We start from the raw sequence: 14,979 nt of genomic DNA on the forward strand, positions 1-14,979 counted from the left end.
TTGTGTCAGTAGTCTTATTTGATACTAATTAGTTTCCCTTTTCGAGTCGAAACATTGGTACGATGGTATTGTCTTACAAGTACACTTCGGCAATAGATAACAGTAGCAAAATGCATAAAAAATTAACGCAATTTTTGTTTTGAATCTGTATATTACGTTAGCGTATGTGATTCAAGTTGCATTGCAAAAACAACCATCATTGACATGCAGAACGTACATATGTCGAGTCTCAATAATTATTCATTTTCACATTAAGAATATTAAATGTTTATACTGAAAGATAATTATCATAAGAATGTAAAGTAGATTATATCTGTATACTTCGGCAATAGATAACAGTAGCAAAATGCATAACAAATTAATAGCAATTTTTGTTTTGAATTTGTATATTACGTTATCGTATATGCATCAAGTTGCATTGCAAAAACAACCATCATTGACATGCAGAACGTACATATGTCGAGTCTCAATAATTATTCATTTTCACATTAAGAATATAAAATCTTTACACTGAAAGAGAATTATCATAAGAATGTAAATTAGATTAATAACAACTTAATCATTTGAATACAATGTAAAATTCCATAAAATATGTAATAATTCATCTATAAATATTTATACAAAGCTTAAAATCACAATGAATGATCAGTTAAAAATAAGAACGACAATTAGTATATTGTTATACACATTGATAAAACATCTTAATCATTTGAGGAACATGTCAGAAGGCCTGTGGTTGGTCTGTTGTGACAAAAAAGAGTTATTTGCCTTTTCATTATTAATAGATAATACTGTATTTTGTTTTATCACAGTCGTTCATAATATTTTCCTCTTTTCTAATTCGTTGTCTAATACTATGTTCACTAAACTATAGAAGTATCTACATCTTTGAGTCACGCGAAAGTAGTACCACACACAAGTTGAACTAACTAAAACTGGCAGCTATTTTAAAACTTGTAAGTGTGTCAGCAATATGCACAGGATTAAGGTGGATATCTCCGCTACAGCCATTGTCACAGCAGAATTACCTAACAATATTAAACGGAAAGCATTCTAAAATTCATAACGAATCACAAATGTGACAATACTACCATACTAGATATTTCAGGAATTAAGATATTCAAACTCATACGTCAAAAGGCGAAATGACACAGCAAAAATCAACATAAGACAAAACAGTCAAACAACAGTATGCAACACACAAAGTAGAAATATATGGGTTGAGTACCATGAACCTCAACAAAACACGATGGTGATCATAATGATAATTATATATTTGCAGATCTTGCTTCACAAGAAATACCTTTCATTGTGTTAACATAAGTACAAAGCCAGTTAGACGTTCAATTATAAATTATGTACGTACTAGGAGTACAATCATCAATTATGAAATAGATAAACATAGTGAGAGTAACATCTGCTTTCGGGAACCTGGGTTTACCCTGTTTATCTTGTCTTTATGTTTCTTCACCTTTATTTTTTGTTACTATTTTCTACCTGAATGCATTTGATTTCTTCGTTTCCTTTTTTGCGATTGTTATCTCTGATCTGTTTTTGTGGTTTATAGATATTGATGTTTCTGTTATTAGTCTCATTCGACCTTAAAGCGTTATGTCTTGAAGATCAAACATAAAAGTTCACAAATTATGCAGGTTTTGTTGTGATCCAAATATGATAATTGGAATAATCTACAAGTTGCACTTTGCAAATACTCAAATCACGTCTCTTTTTTGGGAGATACATAATATGGATAGTACATACCTTGATTTTATGCTTAAATTCTTTAAAAAAAAATAGTGGGCAATATGAACTCTCCATTCTATGATATATATTTTGAACAAAACGCTTTAGTAAAATTGGCACAATTTTAGTTGTAAAAGGGACCGGATTCCTTTGGAAAATGTATGTTGTCGATATTTACAAAGGTGCAACCTGTATGAGGTGCTAAAATAGAATATAAAGAGTTTCCACGTATCTGGCCTTGTTTATGCACTCAAATATAAAGTTTTATAAATAGTTCATGACTATTAAATAAAAAAATTTAGACTTAACAATAACAACTTGTGCTATAAATACTTACAGCTTGTTTTGGAAGCCGTGAATCCTTTTCCACACTCACAAAAGTTTGTTTTGTTACAATACGCATTGTCTACACAAGAGCTGTTCCCAGATGAACCACACGTTATGTTCGGAGAAATGCCTGCAAGCATAATGGAAAATCAATGAAACAAAAACAAGTAGTCTTTACACTTTTTAATACCAATCAATATCTAGTTTAAACATACGTATTTATAGTGGATTGTGAAACAAGTTATTACAACTTGTATTAATCCCTTTCACTTTGCGGGTGCGATTGCTGCCTTAAAAGTAAAATACATCGTATTATTTACACTGATATTTGGCTTTCCAAATTGAAGAGATGTCCAAAAGATATACTCTAATTTTGATTGTTTGCTTGACGTACAAGTTTGTCAATGCTGATGAACTTTCATGTTTTTGTGTTTCCTGGTTACATGAAAATCGTAAATAATTTGAGTATGTTTACCTTGTACACTTTAATGATATTTTACAAAATAATCTAAACGAAAATTAGAATCGTTTAATTAGCATCAAACGAGTTTTGTGTGTTAAAGACATTCAAAGACTTGAATATGAAACGTACGAAGTATGCAGGAGTTGGAATCCTCGAAATGAGTATCTTTGCATTTGCAAGTAGTCATGCAAACAGCGTTATCATCTCCACATGGGACAGATGCATTACAATTGCCACCCACAGCTATTTCTGGAAAACAATATATTCATTTAGCAGTATATATAACCCATGCATACTGCGATATAAGATCTAGGTAAAAAAGGTGAACAATGACAATCTAATTATAATTTTGTAGTAGTTATATACTGCACAAATAGTAGAAATAAAGTTGACTTTGTTACATAAGCCTATTTATATAATTATCAGTCCCTGGGGGAAATCAGATATTATGTTTTCACAAGTGCTACTGGACGTCTTGAACTTAAATTATGATGTGATCTTGTTCTCTTTGTCCAACACATTGACTGCGAGATTGAAGAACAACATGAGAAACGTGCTTCTTTTTCTATGAGATTTTCAAGTGAAAGTCATGAATTGAAATAACTCAACCTTTTCTCTTCAAATTCCAATTTTTTATTTACATAATTATCAAATTACCAAACTCGAGTGTATAGCAAGTAGATATATATGCTGCAAGCAATGTGTATTGTATATGTGTTAACCCTTTTATTTGATTAATCATAATTTTTTCTAAAGGATATATAAATTGACTACTAAGAGTATATAATGTACTTACTGAGTTTACAGACCGTGTTGTTTTCCTTGTAGTATGTATCAAAACATTGACATTTCTTGCCAGTGTTGCAAAGTGAATTTGCAATAGGTGAACAAGTGGCGTTATTCGTGCATGTTCCTCCAAGAAGAGCTGCTGTTTGAATATATATATAATTAAGGCAATAGTAAAGGGTTTATATATATACTTCGAAGAGCTATTGTTTTTTTTTTTATTGCACTTTGTAAATTAATGATACAAAGTCTATTTGAGTTGAGACTTATCCTTGTACACATGTTTGGACTTCCTAAATGTTCTTATTGGAACTCTAGACATTTAGATATTGACCTTATTTGATATACAAGTAAGTACATAATAATTTTGCTCTTAACATAGTCATTGATGCCATGCTTGATATTTGTTGGTATGAAGTAGTTATACTATCGGGTATTTGAAAAATAATTCAGTTTATTCCATATTAATAAAACTTTAGTATGTTTTTCTATATGAATGGGATTTTGAATAAATAAGCATATTCACCTGCGGAAAAGGGATATTCACCGCGCATAACGTCGCGTGCTTTTACCTGCACTATTTTGGTAAAAAAACGATTGATGTACAATTGGTTTTGGTTAATAATTGCCATTATATACATTTCTCTCGGAATATGGAATAAAACAATTACTGTCTTTTGTTTCGGTAAATATGTGGTTTAATTGACTTTTGAAAAACTGATATTCACTTCGGCCGTTGGCCTCAGTGAATATCAGTTTTTCAAAAGTCAATAAAACTACACATTTACCTCATCAAAAGACAGTAATTGTATAATATACTTAATCATATTCATTTAGTAATGAACAATTTAAATGTGTATGGTCAAATATAACTTTCCAGACCAGCACTGTCCTGATATTTCTTATCACCGCCAGGTTTTATATTCATAATTGAATTATGGATGGTATACTGCAGATCAACATGTCATTTAAGAGTTGTCAATGCATTTTAAATAAAACTAAACACCTTGATACTAAAGGCATTCTATTCAGGAAACTAAACATCAAATTAAACAGGATATTAAGTTCGGAGTGTATTGTCATTTATATCATGGTTGTATGACATTTACATATATGGCTTTTCAAACATCTCTTTTCCTTCATTACAAACCTGCTCGTGCATTTTTCATTGTTATTCAACGCAAATTTATTTTCTAAGATACCTTGGACGATCTTATTTCACAAAGGATTTGTATTGTCTACTTATTGTACCTCGAACTTATTTACCCGATGTAGGTCTTTAAGTTGAGGTTCAATTCAATAAAAGTTTATCGAGCATGACTAATTAGATACGCCCTCTTAAATCAGGGGGTCCGAAATAGGATTGGGAAAAACAGCCAGCAAAATACCTTAATTTACAATTTCAAGAATTTATTTGATTCAAAGTGCTTTTGGTGGCTTAAATATCTTCGATCAATAATCAGGTGGTTTTTTGTGGAAATAAATAACCTGTCCCGAACCGGGAGATGTTGGCTGCAATAGGAATTAATTTATAAAAAAGTCCATATCTCATTTACTTATAATGGCCGTTATTGTTTGTAAATTCATGACGTTTTGTATATGACATTCGTCTATCGTGGAGAAAAAAAGGAAGGAGGGCTTTATAACTTACGAGTTCGATCATTATGGTTCAAATCTATTCTATTACGGCATACGTTTTACCTCTAACGAACGCTTTGCCTTATTGTAAAAAGTGCCACTCTAAATTTGTAAACATTTGCTTCAAATTGATCCACTTTGAATCTAGTCGTGAATATGCATGACATATTTGCCACTGGACACAAAGGAGCAATTAATTAATCAGCTTTATTTAGTGATTTAGAATAATTTGTCCTCAGTTGATTATAGCCTCAAACAGTTTTCGAATTTTTATATATTTCATTTTTATTTACATTTGAATTTTTATGCATAAATCTTAGCATTTCTTCTATTATTTTTCTCTTTGCATTGAATCTTTTTTTTAATATAAAAAGCGTTGTCGTAGTACACATCAGGGGTTACATTGTATAATTTCCAGCAAAACTAACAAGGGAGGGACTACATCAGAAAAACAATCTTCATTGAGTGGCAATAACTCATATATTGAAGCATACAATGACGGCTCCCTCGTCTAGGTGACAACATTTGCTGTTTGAAGATTATTTATATCTCAGACTGGTATAATAGTTGTCATAAAAGGGGAAAAATGATAGAAAAAGGTTGACAACAATTTATAAAAAATGATTCAAATTATTTTGAGCGTTTCATTTTTTTTTATATTGTCTTGCTGATCGGTTTTGTTATATTTTTTTTCATCTACTATTGTTCTAGCAAGTTTCAAAAAAATGTTGTTAAAATCAGCCATGCGACTTTTAATTATTTAAATAGATTAAGCTGACTTTTCTTGTTGTTTACACATTTCAATCATTCAACTCGTGTGTAGATCGTCTTTCCCTCTAATGTTTTGTAAGGTAAAGATAGCGTGGAATTCTCACTGCACCAGCTATCTGATATACATTCCTATTATATTTTGATCGGACAAAGCTGCGTATTTATTTAACCAATAAGCCAAACGAACCCACCCATTTAGCAAGGGTATACTGTTGAACGGGAGAGGTCTAGAGATGTAAATATTTCTATACCCAAGCAAATCTTGGTTTTGAATAAAAGGAGATAAAGGTATACATTAATGCGACAGCAACCCAAAGACACAGATAAATAAAAATATTTAGAGTCAACATTCGGTCTTTTTTTATAGAACATTCCGTATACAGAATAATAAGCTCAAAACTGACACATGACTAAATAACAGTTATACGGAGTTAATTCAATACTTTCCGTCAAATATTATATATCCGAAAAGGCACATTTGATTTACTATTATTTACCGTCAAAGATGATAATCCCAACAATCACAAGTGTTTGAAAAATTTCATCTGCCATTTTTTAATTTTGATTGGTGAAAATTTAAAAAGTTTTAATATTTACCAGTAAAAGAAAAACACTTCACTGTATAATAAAACGGTAAAATAAATAATGATAATGGATGACGACCAGCGGCGAATAAATAAAATTAATATTCAGGACGATAACGTGAAATATAATAAGAGCATTAACCCCGTTTTTTACTAGACTGAAAAACTGAGTCTTTTTGTTATCATGTAAGTTCACAAGATATTAGTTTGCATGAAGAAAAGTCACCCGACCAGGACACATTTCCGACGATGAGCTGGCCAGTCTGTGCTCTTACTTTATGATGCCACGTGTTAAGCGTTGAAATAAAATACCAATTTAATTAACGTCTTTGTTTGACCCGAACGCCCCCACATGAGACCAATCAGGAGAGCGGTAGTGATCGGTAGTACAGAATATCATACCAAAAACTAAAGTACAATACACAATACAGTTTCACAGAATTCTCACAGTTACTAAAGCGAGCTAAAAGTATATAACCTAAATTTGATGCGTGAAATGATATTGTAAACTACACGTAAACATGGATGATCGACTTCAGGGTAGATTTTATGAATCAAATTAAAAACTCTTGCACCTATTGTACGACCTTCCTATTGTATTTAAAATTTATGTGTTATAGTCATTAACAGGCATGAAATATTTGCTACTGGACTTGAAGCAAACAACAATCAATTAATTTGATTAATATCTCTGTAACAGTACTAGACGTACTTGGCACACAAAGACAAAATCTTGTAAAATGCTATAATTTACAATTTTCATCTAAATATTTATGTTGTTTTCTTTTCTTTTTCTTTTTTTTTGGGGGGGGGGGTCTCTTCAGTTTATCACATAAATGACTGCTTATTCAAAATTTTTAGATATTTCTTTGCTATAATTGTTCTTATCTAATGTTTAAATACGATTTATGACATACATTTTTTTTTTGTCAGGCAAGGATAAAACCAAGAAAGATAAATGTTTTTTTCAGGTGTTTTTGCTTCATTTAGACACGAAAAGGGAATAACGGACGACTAAATTAAAGTGTTTGTTTTCATATAATATATTGAACTTGCGAATATATCTCACCCAACACGTTTTAATCGGGACACTGAAACCTAGTTCAATACGGTTTTAATCATTGAAGTTTGCATGCATAGTTCTTATTTAAAAAAAAAACAGAAATAAAACAAGATCTATTAAGTAATTGGACTGAATAGACAAAACTAATTATTTTGCATTCGCATGTATCGTAATGTAGGAAAATTACCAAATCAGAAACAAAAGAAACATTTGCCGGATAAATATTGTGAAGGACCTTATGCATCTAGGACTGTCCGATAAATAGTTCTTAAACAAGCCGTTCAAAAAGCTAATTAGTGGAAGAGTTTACTTACTGTTTTCTAAGGTCTGATCTTTACAATTCTGTTTCATGATGACTGACAGATCAAACACATCAAGTATATATAGCATGAAGTTGTTGGGCATACTATTCATTGGTCACTTATAAATGAGGTCTGTACGGGGGTTTTAATTGCTGATTTGTTCAATAAGAAATCATTATTTTGAAAAGTTGGCTAAAAAATAATAATTTACCCCCTAATTTTGTAAAACTATCATTTGGTGTTTTTAGATGCTATTTTTTTTTTTATCATAAATAAATAATTATATGACGTAATGCCATTAAATTGGTCCGTTTTCATTTCAATTTGGTAACTGTTAATTGTATATACCAGTCTGAGTACTGTTTACCTATCATTTAAGTTAAACATATTTAGACTCGTCCAGTTCAGGGGAATTAGGTTTCTGCAAGTGCTTTTTATGTACTTTTCATATATTTTTGACGGTTTGTAAGTCAGTAAAAATTCAATGATTAAGTTAATATTGACATTAAAAGACCTCCTCACATAAAGGGCTGTCCAAATCTGAACACCCCCTTTTGTTCTGAGGCCTTTTAATATCAATATTAACTTATCATTGAACTTTTACTATTACTAATTAGTCATTTGGAAAATCTGTTATCAATTACAGTCAAGTATTTTTTTGTGGACAACACTTGCGTATCTATGATGAGTTAATTTGTATCCCAATTGCAGAAGTTGAATAACAATACGACTTCGTCCAAACGTGCACCCATCAGCTATCTTACCTTTGTGAGAAAACGTAATGACAGGACAGTTATTAAATAACGGTTAATGTATTCACTTACATTTTTACAAGTTTAAAAAAATTAAGCTCTGATTTTAATTATATTTCTTTATTTTTTAATAATAGGCTGTCTAAGAATACACCTTCAATACAGTTACAAACGTCCAAGTGTATATTGTCAATAAGGTTGTCATAGTATTATTACCATATGTATATTTATATTTATAAAAAAAAAAACAGATAGATAGAGCAATTATTCTATGAAACCTGTTAACTTAATGTGTTTTCTCAAGTGCAAATAGTATCTTATTCAGAAAAGAATGAGAGCCGATACTTTAACATTCAGATATTTGATTAATAACAGTACCAAATTCCGATTTATTTTTTTAACCATTTTGCATCATTAATAGATATGAATCATTTTTCACTTTACCATTGAGCAATAGTAAGGTTGCATGTGAAACAACAGATATTTATGCTTCATGGATACCTTATTAAAGGAGTAGGTTCACTAAGACCCCTTTTTGGCCCCAAAATATAGCAGTTTTAGAAAATTGTGAAAATGTAATCTTTAAGCTATATTTTGGAAAGTAAAATGCTTCTGCTACATAAATATGAGCTGTTTTTGACGATAAAATGCACAAATATCGCGTTCTAGCATCATTAAGTCATGCTAAATTACTGAAATCTTCAAAAATTTTAGCATTCGTGTTCATTCATAATATTGAAATGTAAGTTGTATTTGATGATAATACAAAACATATATAAAGGTTGAGGATGAACACGGATGCGGCCACATTCATTTTTGACGAAAAACCATCTAAAAAGTGACGTTTTTTGGCATATTTGATAGATTTTTCATATTTAAGCTTGAATCAGAGCGTTTTTATTGACTAAATCAGTTAAAATCTTTCACATAAACTAATCGAATTAATTGAAATAGACACTTAAGTGTTTAAAAAGTGTCCAAAAACGTTCGTTAAATGAACCTGAAATTTGAGGCCAAAATCGGCCCTTACCGGACCTACTCCTTTATACAAAGAAGTTGTGGTATGATTGCCAATGAGACAACTCTCCAAAAGAGACAGTTTTAAGTTTTACAAACTCGCTGTTTGTGTTTGCTTTTATTTTTGATTTCGTTTCTATTTTTTTCTCAGTTACATTTTCGTCCCAGTAATTTGTTTATTTCCTTCTAAATTATTCTAATATAGCATGTATAGTGTCTTAAAAAAAACTTACTACCTGCTGCTGCTGCATGGCTAAAGTAGAGCGAAACCAACGGTAGCAAAAGGAAAAGTACAGTTGACAAAGAGGCCTGGAAAAATAATAAAAAAAACCATATTATCAATGTTTTAAAATTAACGTACAATTATTAATGCAATTTATGTGTAGATTTATATTAAATAATTATGTACTTAATAATAGAAAAGCGTTCTTGTTTTAAGTTTATGCTAAAAAATCCAAAAATGTACTTTTTTAATAGGAAAAACACTTCCAAGTTATGCCTACTGAATTAAATCAAATTATCAAGTTTTAGAGTAATATATTCTTAATATGGTCGTTTCAACAACTGGACATGCTAGCACGAATAAATTAAGGCAACAGTAGTATACTTGTGTGCAAAAGTCTTAAATCAATTCAGAGAAAACAAATCCGGGTCGCAAATTAAACCGAGGGAAACACATCAACTAATAGAGGAAAACAAATGTGCAACAGGAACACTAAAGTACAACAAAAACAGACGACAACATACATAAAAACGCACTTTGCGATAACAACTGCAATATTTCTGACGGTACAGGAAAACAAAGGTGAATCAAAGATGGCATGCATACGGATTCACATGAGGGTACTTTTTTTTTCTTGAAAGCTAATCATACATCAGTAATGTTTTCATTTGTTTTGATAAAATTGAATCAAACATCTTGCGTATAGTCAAATGTTAGTTCAATCTTCTGTTTTAATTTGTCAATAAACTCAAGCTGATGCCCCTTATCTTATTTTCCTACAATGCACATGTAAGTTACCATTTTTCTTATGAATGCGTATAAAGATATGTTTTAACCTGTTACCTTTAGATGGCTATTATTCGTTTGTTTCTCTGTCCTATATTTAAAACTTAACCAGAAAATTTTCCATTTTAATAGATTATGTGTTAAGAAATAAACACGTGATACCTTAAAAATATTACTAAGCAACAAATTTGATTTTTGGTGTTTCAAATTGCAATAATCATTGCGAAAGTTTAGTATCAGTATCTTTTAAATTGAATAAGTGTGATGACTCAGCACTTATCTAAATACAGCATTGGTCTCAGTGAGAGTTTCTATGAATAGTGACCAAAATCATCTGTACTGATAAAAAGCTTTAAAACTGAACAACATAACTTAACTCTGATTGATTTTGATCTCCCTTGCTATCTTCAGTATTCTAAGAGAAAATGATAGTATTTATTCTGCCATAGAAAAAAAAACTGGACACAACGGTTATGAGTGGTGTAAGTAATTTATTATTCTGTTTTAAAAATGGAGGTTTAAAAGTATCATAGATTACCTTTGCCGTGTTTTGCACAACTTTTTGTAATTTTGGATCCTCAATGCTCTTCAACTTTTTACTTGTTTTGCTTAATAGATATTTTGATATGTGCGTCACTGCTGAGTCTTATGTAGACGAAACGCGCGTCTGGCGTACTAAATTATAATCCTGGTACCTTTGATAACTACTATCATGACCAACTTTTTTTCCAAAAATTTATGAAATTTTGGAAGTCTTTTCTAATAGTTGTCTAGAAAAAAATTCAATGGGTTTCAAAATTCATATTTCAAATTTACACACTGGAGTTATTCATCGATAAATAAAAAAAATATATAGTAGTCTTACATCCAATCACAGACTTTCTTCACGCCTTGGGTACACAAAAGACCAACCTAATGCTGAGAAAATGTAATACTGCTTTTCCCCCTATAAACTTATCTATATCATAAAGCAAACAATGAAAACCGATATATGTTACATGATCATATCAAGGTGGTGTGAATATGGTTTGAAACTTATTGCTCCGCAAAGTGATGCAGAGCAAAAAACCGATCCCGATCGATGACATTCAGTAATAGGTAAAGATCTGAATAAACACTTGCAAACTATTGGTTGAAATGTAAGAGATTTAAATATAGTTTTAAATAAAACGAATCACGACGTGGAGGTAATTTAAGTAATTTGAATAAAATTTTAGCAATGATCAACGGTGGTGCATTTTTTAAATCAATTGAATAAAAATGTTGTACATGCTTTTCTCTTACGGTTTTGATCCGTTATCGAACTTACGCATGAAGAGATGTTTTTCGTTTCACCATCAGGGGGCGTTAAAATAATAAAATTACTTAATAGAGTTATTTTTAATTCCAATAAAAGCATAGACTAAATGTAGTTTTCATAAATATTTCTTCCTTTTATATAATAAATATAGCATTTTATTAGATTTGAGAGGAGTTAAGAGATAAAGAGTTATTTTAAAAATAATGACAAAAAATATTACTTGAATAAGTTAATACATTTTTGAAAACAAAGTTTTAATGATTTCAAGTGTTTATCAATTTTTATCAGTCGACCTTCACAATTTTGGAAGAAAATGATTATTTAATCTTCCCATTATACCCATTTGTGACCCAGAAGCGTCTGTGTGAAAGATAAGTGCGTCAGGAAATTAATCAGTGTTTCAGAAGGATTAGATTTTATATTTCATGAGAAAAATAACCAGATAACTATGAAAATTTGTTAAAGCTAGTCAAATATGTATTATTGGACACGGAAAAAAAATAATGTTTAGAAAAGTTACTTATATAAGTAATATTTGAAATAGCCTCATTTTCAGAATTACTTGTATAGGTAATTTTAATTGTTACTTTTTATATTAAGTAATTCCCTTAGCATTAAACAAATTCTGATATGAAAAAGTAACACAAAAAAAGCGTTATTCAATTATTCAATTCTGCAATTGTTTCTCTCAATCCATTTATGACTTTTGAACACCGGTATACTACTAGTGCCTTTTTTTAAACATTTCCATTGGCTATTCGATAGGTCAATTATGACTTGAAAATATTACAACGGACCTTTGGCAACGGAGATTTGTGATTCCTTTATAGATATTCAAACCATTCAAATGTTTCCCTTGAAAAGTTTTTTTTTAACAAATTTGAATCCTTTATAAAGCGAATGAACTACTGATGTTAATGAAAAACTACACCAGAGGTAGCCTTATGCCGTCGTTGTATTGGTAAGAAATATATGTTTTACATCTGTTAAGGATTGGATATTGTTAGAAAACAATCGTTTTTATAATATTGGAATTAGATAACACGAGTTGATAAATAAGCACTTTCGAATATGTACTCGTATATATAAACCTATAATTTTCTTTGAATACATTTCTCTTATACATTTTTTTTAAAAAGCGTATAGAATATAAGAAATGTTCACTATATTTTCATAAGGCGATATCCAGACTATAGTATCCAATTATTAGCTAAGATGATATTTAGCTTTCTTTTACGAAGAAGAGGCTAAACTTTCAACACAAAATATGAATAAATATTAGGGTTATGTTTTACCACTCATCAATGATGCATTTACCTCATGGCAGTCTGTCTTTGTATAGCTATGTTAGAACTGAATAGCATATTATATAATTAAGAACTTATTGATCAAATTAAAATTAATAAAAACTATACTCCGTATCCCTCTGGTATTTTAGCCCCTCTTTCAAAGTATTTCTTAATTTTGTTATATTAAATAAATAATGAGACAATGCAAAATATTTTGCTTACCATAGTTTAGTTTGGAATGCTACTCTGTAATGTGTACCTGTAAAACAATATTTTAGTATTTATACATGAAAATGATAATCATCCTTATCAACAGAAAACAAACAAGTGATTGTTTCCTAGGTAATATTGTATTTACAGAGCTTTATATGCTATGACATGAAGTTCAATATGTATAATTCATTCAACAAGTCTTAACACATTTTCAACTTCCGGCTCACGATAAGATACCCTTGTAGTGTTGCATAAATGGTTAATATAAGAAGACGTGAAATAAATATAAAAGTTTTAGCATGAGCTCGAAATGCAGTGTGGCTTTTGAGATAATGAGGTGATTTGATCAGAATTATACCAGTTGCATTTTCCCAGTACAAACAAAAGACATTAAGTCTTAAGGAATACATTTACCAAGCTGTATTTCTGTACTTTTATATTAATATTGTAATTGGATTGTTCTGACATTTTCAAAGTTGGTAATGAACACCTGCACCATATTTTAATAACGTGCCTTCGTTTGGGAAATACAATACCATCATTATCATCCGACACCATTTCGACAGAGCAAAGACCTCTGACGCCATCCCGGTAAGGCATACTCCATGGCTTTAATCTTTTTTTAAAAAGCTTAGAAAATATAAGTCAATAAAGTGCATTTGTATGAATTTTCTGTTGACAAAACTTTGAATTTTTGGAAAAACTAAGGATTTTCTTATCCCAGGCATAGATTACCTTAGCCGTATTTGGCATAACTTTTTAGAATTTTGGATCACCAATGCTCTTCAACTTTGTACTTGTTCGGCTTCATAAATGTTTTGATATGAGCGTCACTGATGAGTTTTATGTAGACGAAACGCGCGTCTGGCATACTAAATTATAATATTGGTACCTTTGATAACTATTAGTTTTTATTGTTTATGTTTTTATTCTTATATTTCTTACATTTGAAGTATACGAGAGAGGGCCATTGGTGTAAAAGACAAACTAGCAAACAAAAAGGTCAGTTTCGAGAAAACGTTTCCAAAATCGAATAAAATCGATACTACAAAGATGAAAGATATTAAAATATTTGCTAAAGAGAATGAAGCCCGGAAACTTTTTAACACGAGTTTAAATATTTATTTACGTTCCTTTTATAACATTTGCTTGCAAATCATTTGTTTTAAACCGGTTTCCCGCCTCTTTATCTGTAAGATGTGAATGAAATGCTGTCAATAAGTATGTTATCTATAAGAACAGAAGGAGACTGGATTATGCATTTCAGTACAAATAAAGAGAATCTAAATAAAATGAAATATTTCATATTTGTTATCTTTCTTTTCTTGTATTTGATTTCTAAAGATTTTCTACAAATCTCTTAACTATCAATGCATTTCAACTCATAAAAAAACATTCCTATATGAATTATTATAAACAGTAAAGTATCAACGAACTTTGTTATGGACCTCCGAATACGATTAACAAGTCACACATCAATGCCCTATCACTTATCCCAATAGAAAGCCACAACTACCCGAAATAGCTAGTTAACCGCCGTCTTCTATGAATGCTGTTTATAGTTTTACAGTTGTTGTTGATACTAGTAGAAAATTTGATAAACTGCCCGAATTTTGTCCATAAACCAATTCTGGCAACGGTTGTTGCAATGAAAGAATTCGAAATTTGTCCATTCCATTCATGTCTTAGAATGAATGTAAGCCTAAGGTCGGCGAGACAATA

The 14,979-nt window shown here is 30.5% G+C and overlaps 2 protein-coding genes across 5 annotated transcripts in view; both read right to left on the minus strand.

Moving 5' to 3' along the window:
* LOC143045196 (uncharacterized) overlaps positions 1-14,979 on the minus strand; it is a 265,357-nt gene that overhangs the window by 217,548 nt on the left and 32,830 nt on the right. The window lies entirely within an intron of this gene.
* Positions 369-13,395, minus strand: LOC143045194 (uncharacterized). 4 transcript variants are annotated; one of them, XM_076217537.1, is made up of 6 exons: positions 13,267-13,395; positions 9,683-9,755; positions 3,330-3,458; positions 2,663-2,782; positions 2,081-2,200; positions 369-1,028 (listed from the first exon to the last, which is right to left on the minus strand). In XM_076217537.1, exons 1-6 carry the CDS (start codon positions 13,267-13,269, stop codon positions 943-945), a joined length of 531 nt encoding a protein of 176 aa, XP_076073652.1. In that variant the 5' UTR covers positions 13,270-13,395; the 3' UTR covers positions 369-942. The 4 variants fall into 4 exon arrangements, with proteins under 4 accessions (XP_076073652.1, XP_076073650.1, XP_076073651.1 ...); XM_076217535.1 differs by having other exon boundaries at positions 3,330-3,461; XM_076217536.1 differs by having other exon boundaries at positions 9,680-9,755.

The sequence above is a fragment of the Mytilus galloprovincialis genome, chromosome 9, assembly GCF_965363235.1.
Source record: "Mytilus galloprovincialis chromosome 9, xbMytGall1.hap1.1, whole genome shotgun sequence".
NCBI classification, from domain to species: domain Eukaryota; kingdom Metazoa; phylum Mollusca; class Bivalvia; order Mytilida; family Mytilidae; genus Mytilus; species Mytilus galloprovincialis.

Coding starts and splice junctions, on each gene's coding strand:
- LOC143045194 (XM_076217534.1), bottom strand. Junction 3,462..9,679: donor CCATGCAGCAGCAGCAGGTA/GTAAGTTTTTTT, acceptor ATATTCAAACAG/CAGCTCTTCTTGGAGGAACA. Junction 2,201..2,662: donor TTCCAACTCCTGCATACTTC/GTACGTTTCATA, acceptor TTATGCTTGCAG/GCATTTCTCCGAACATAACG.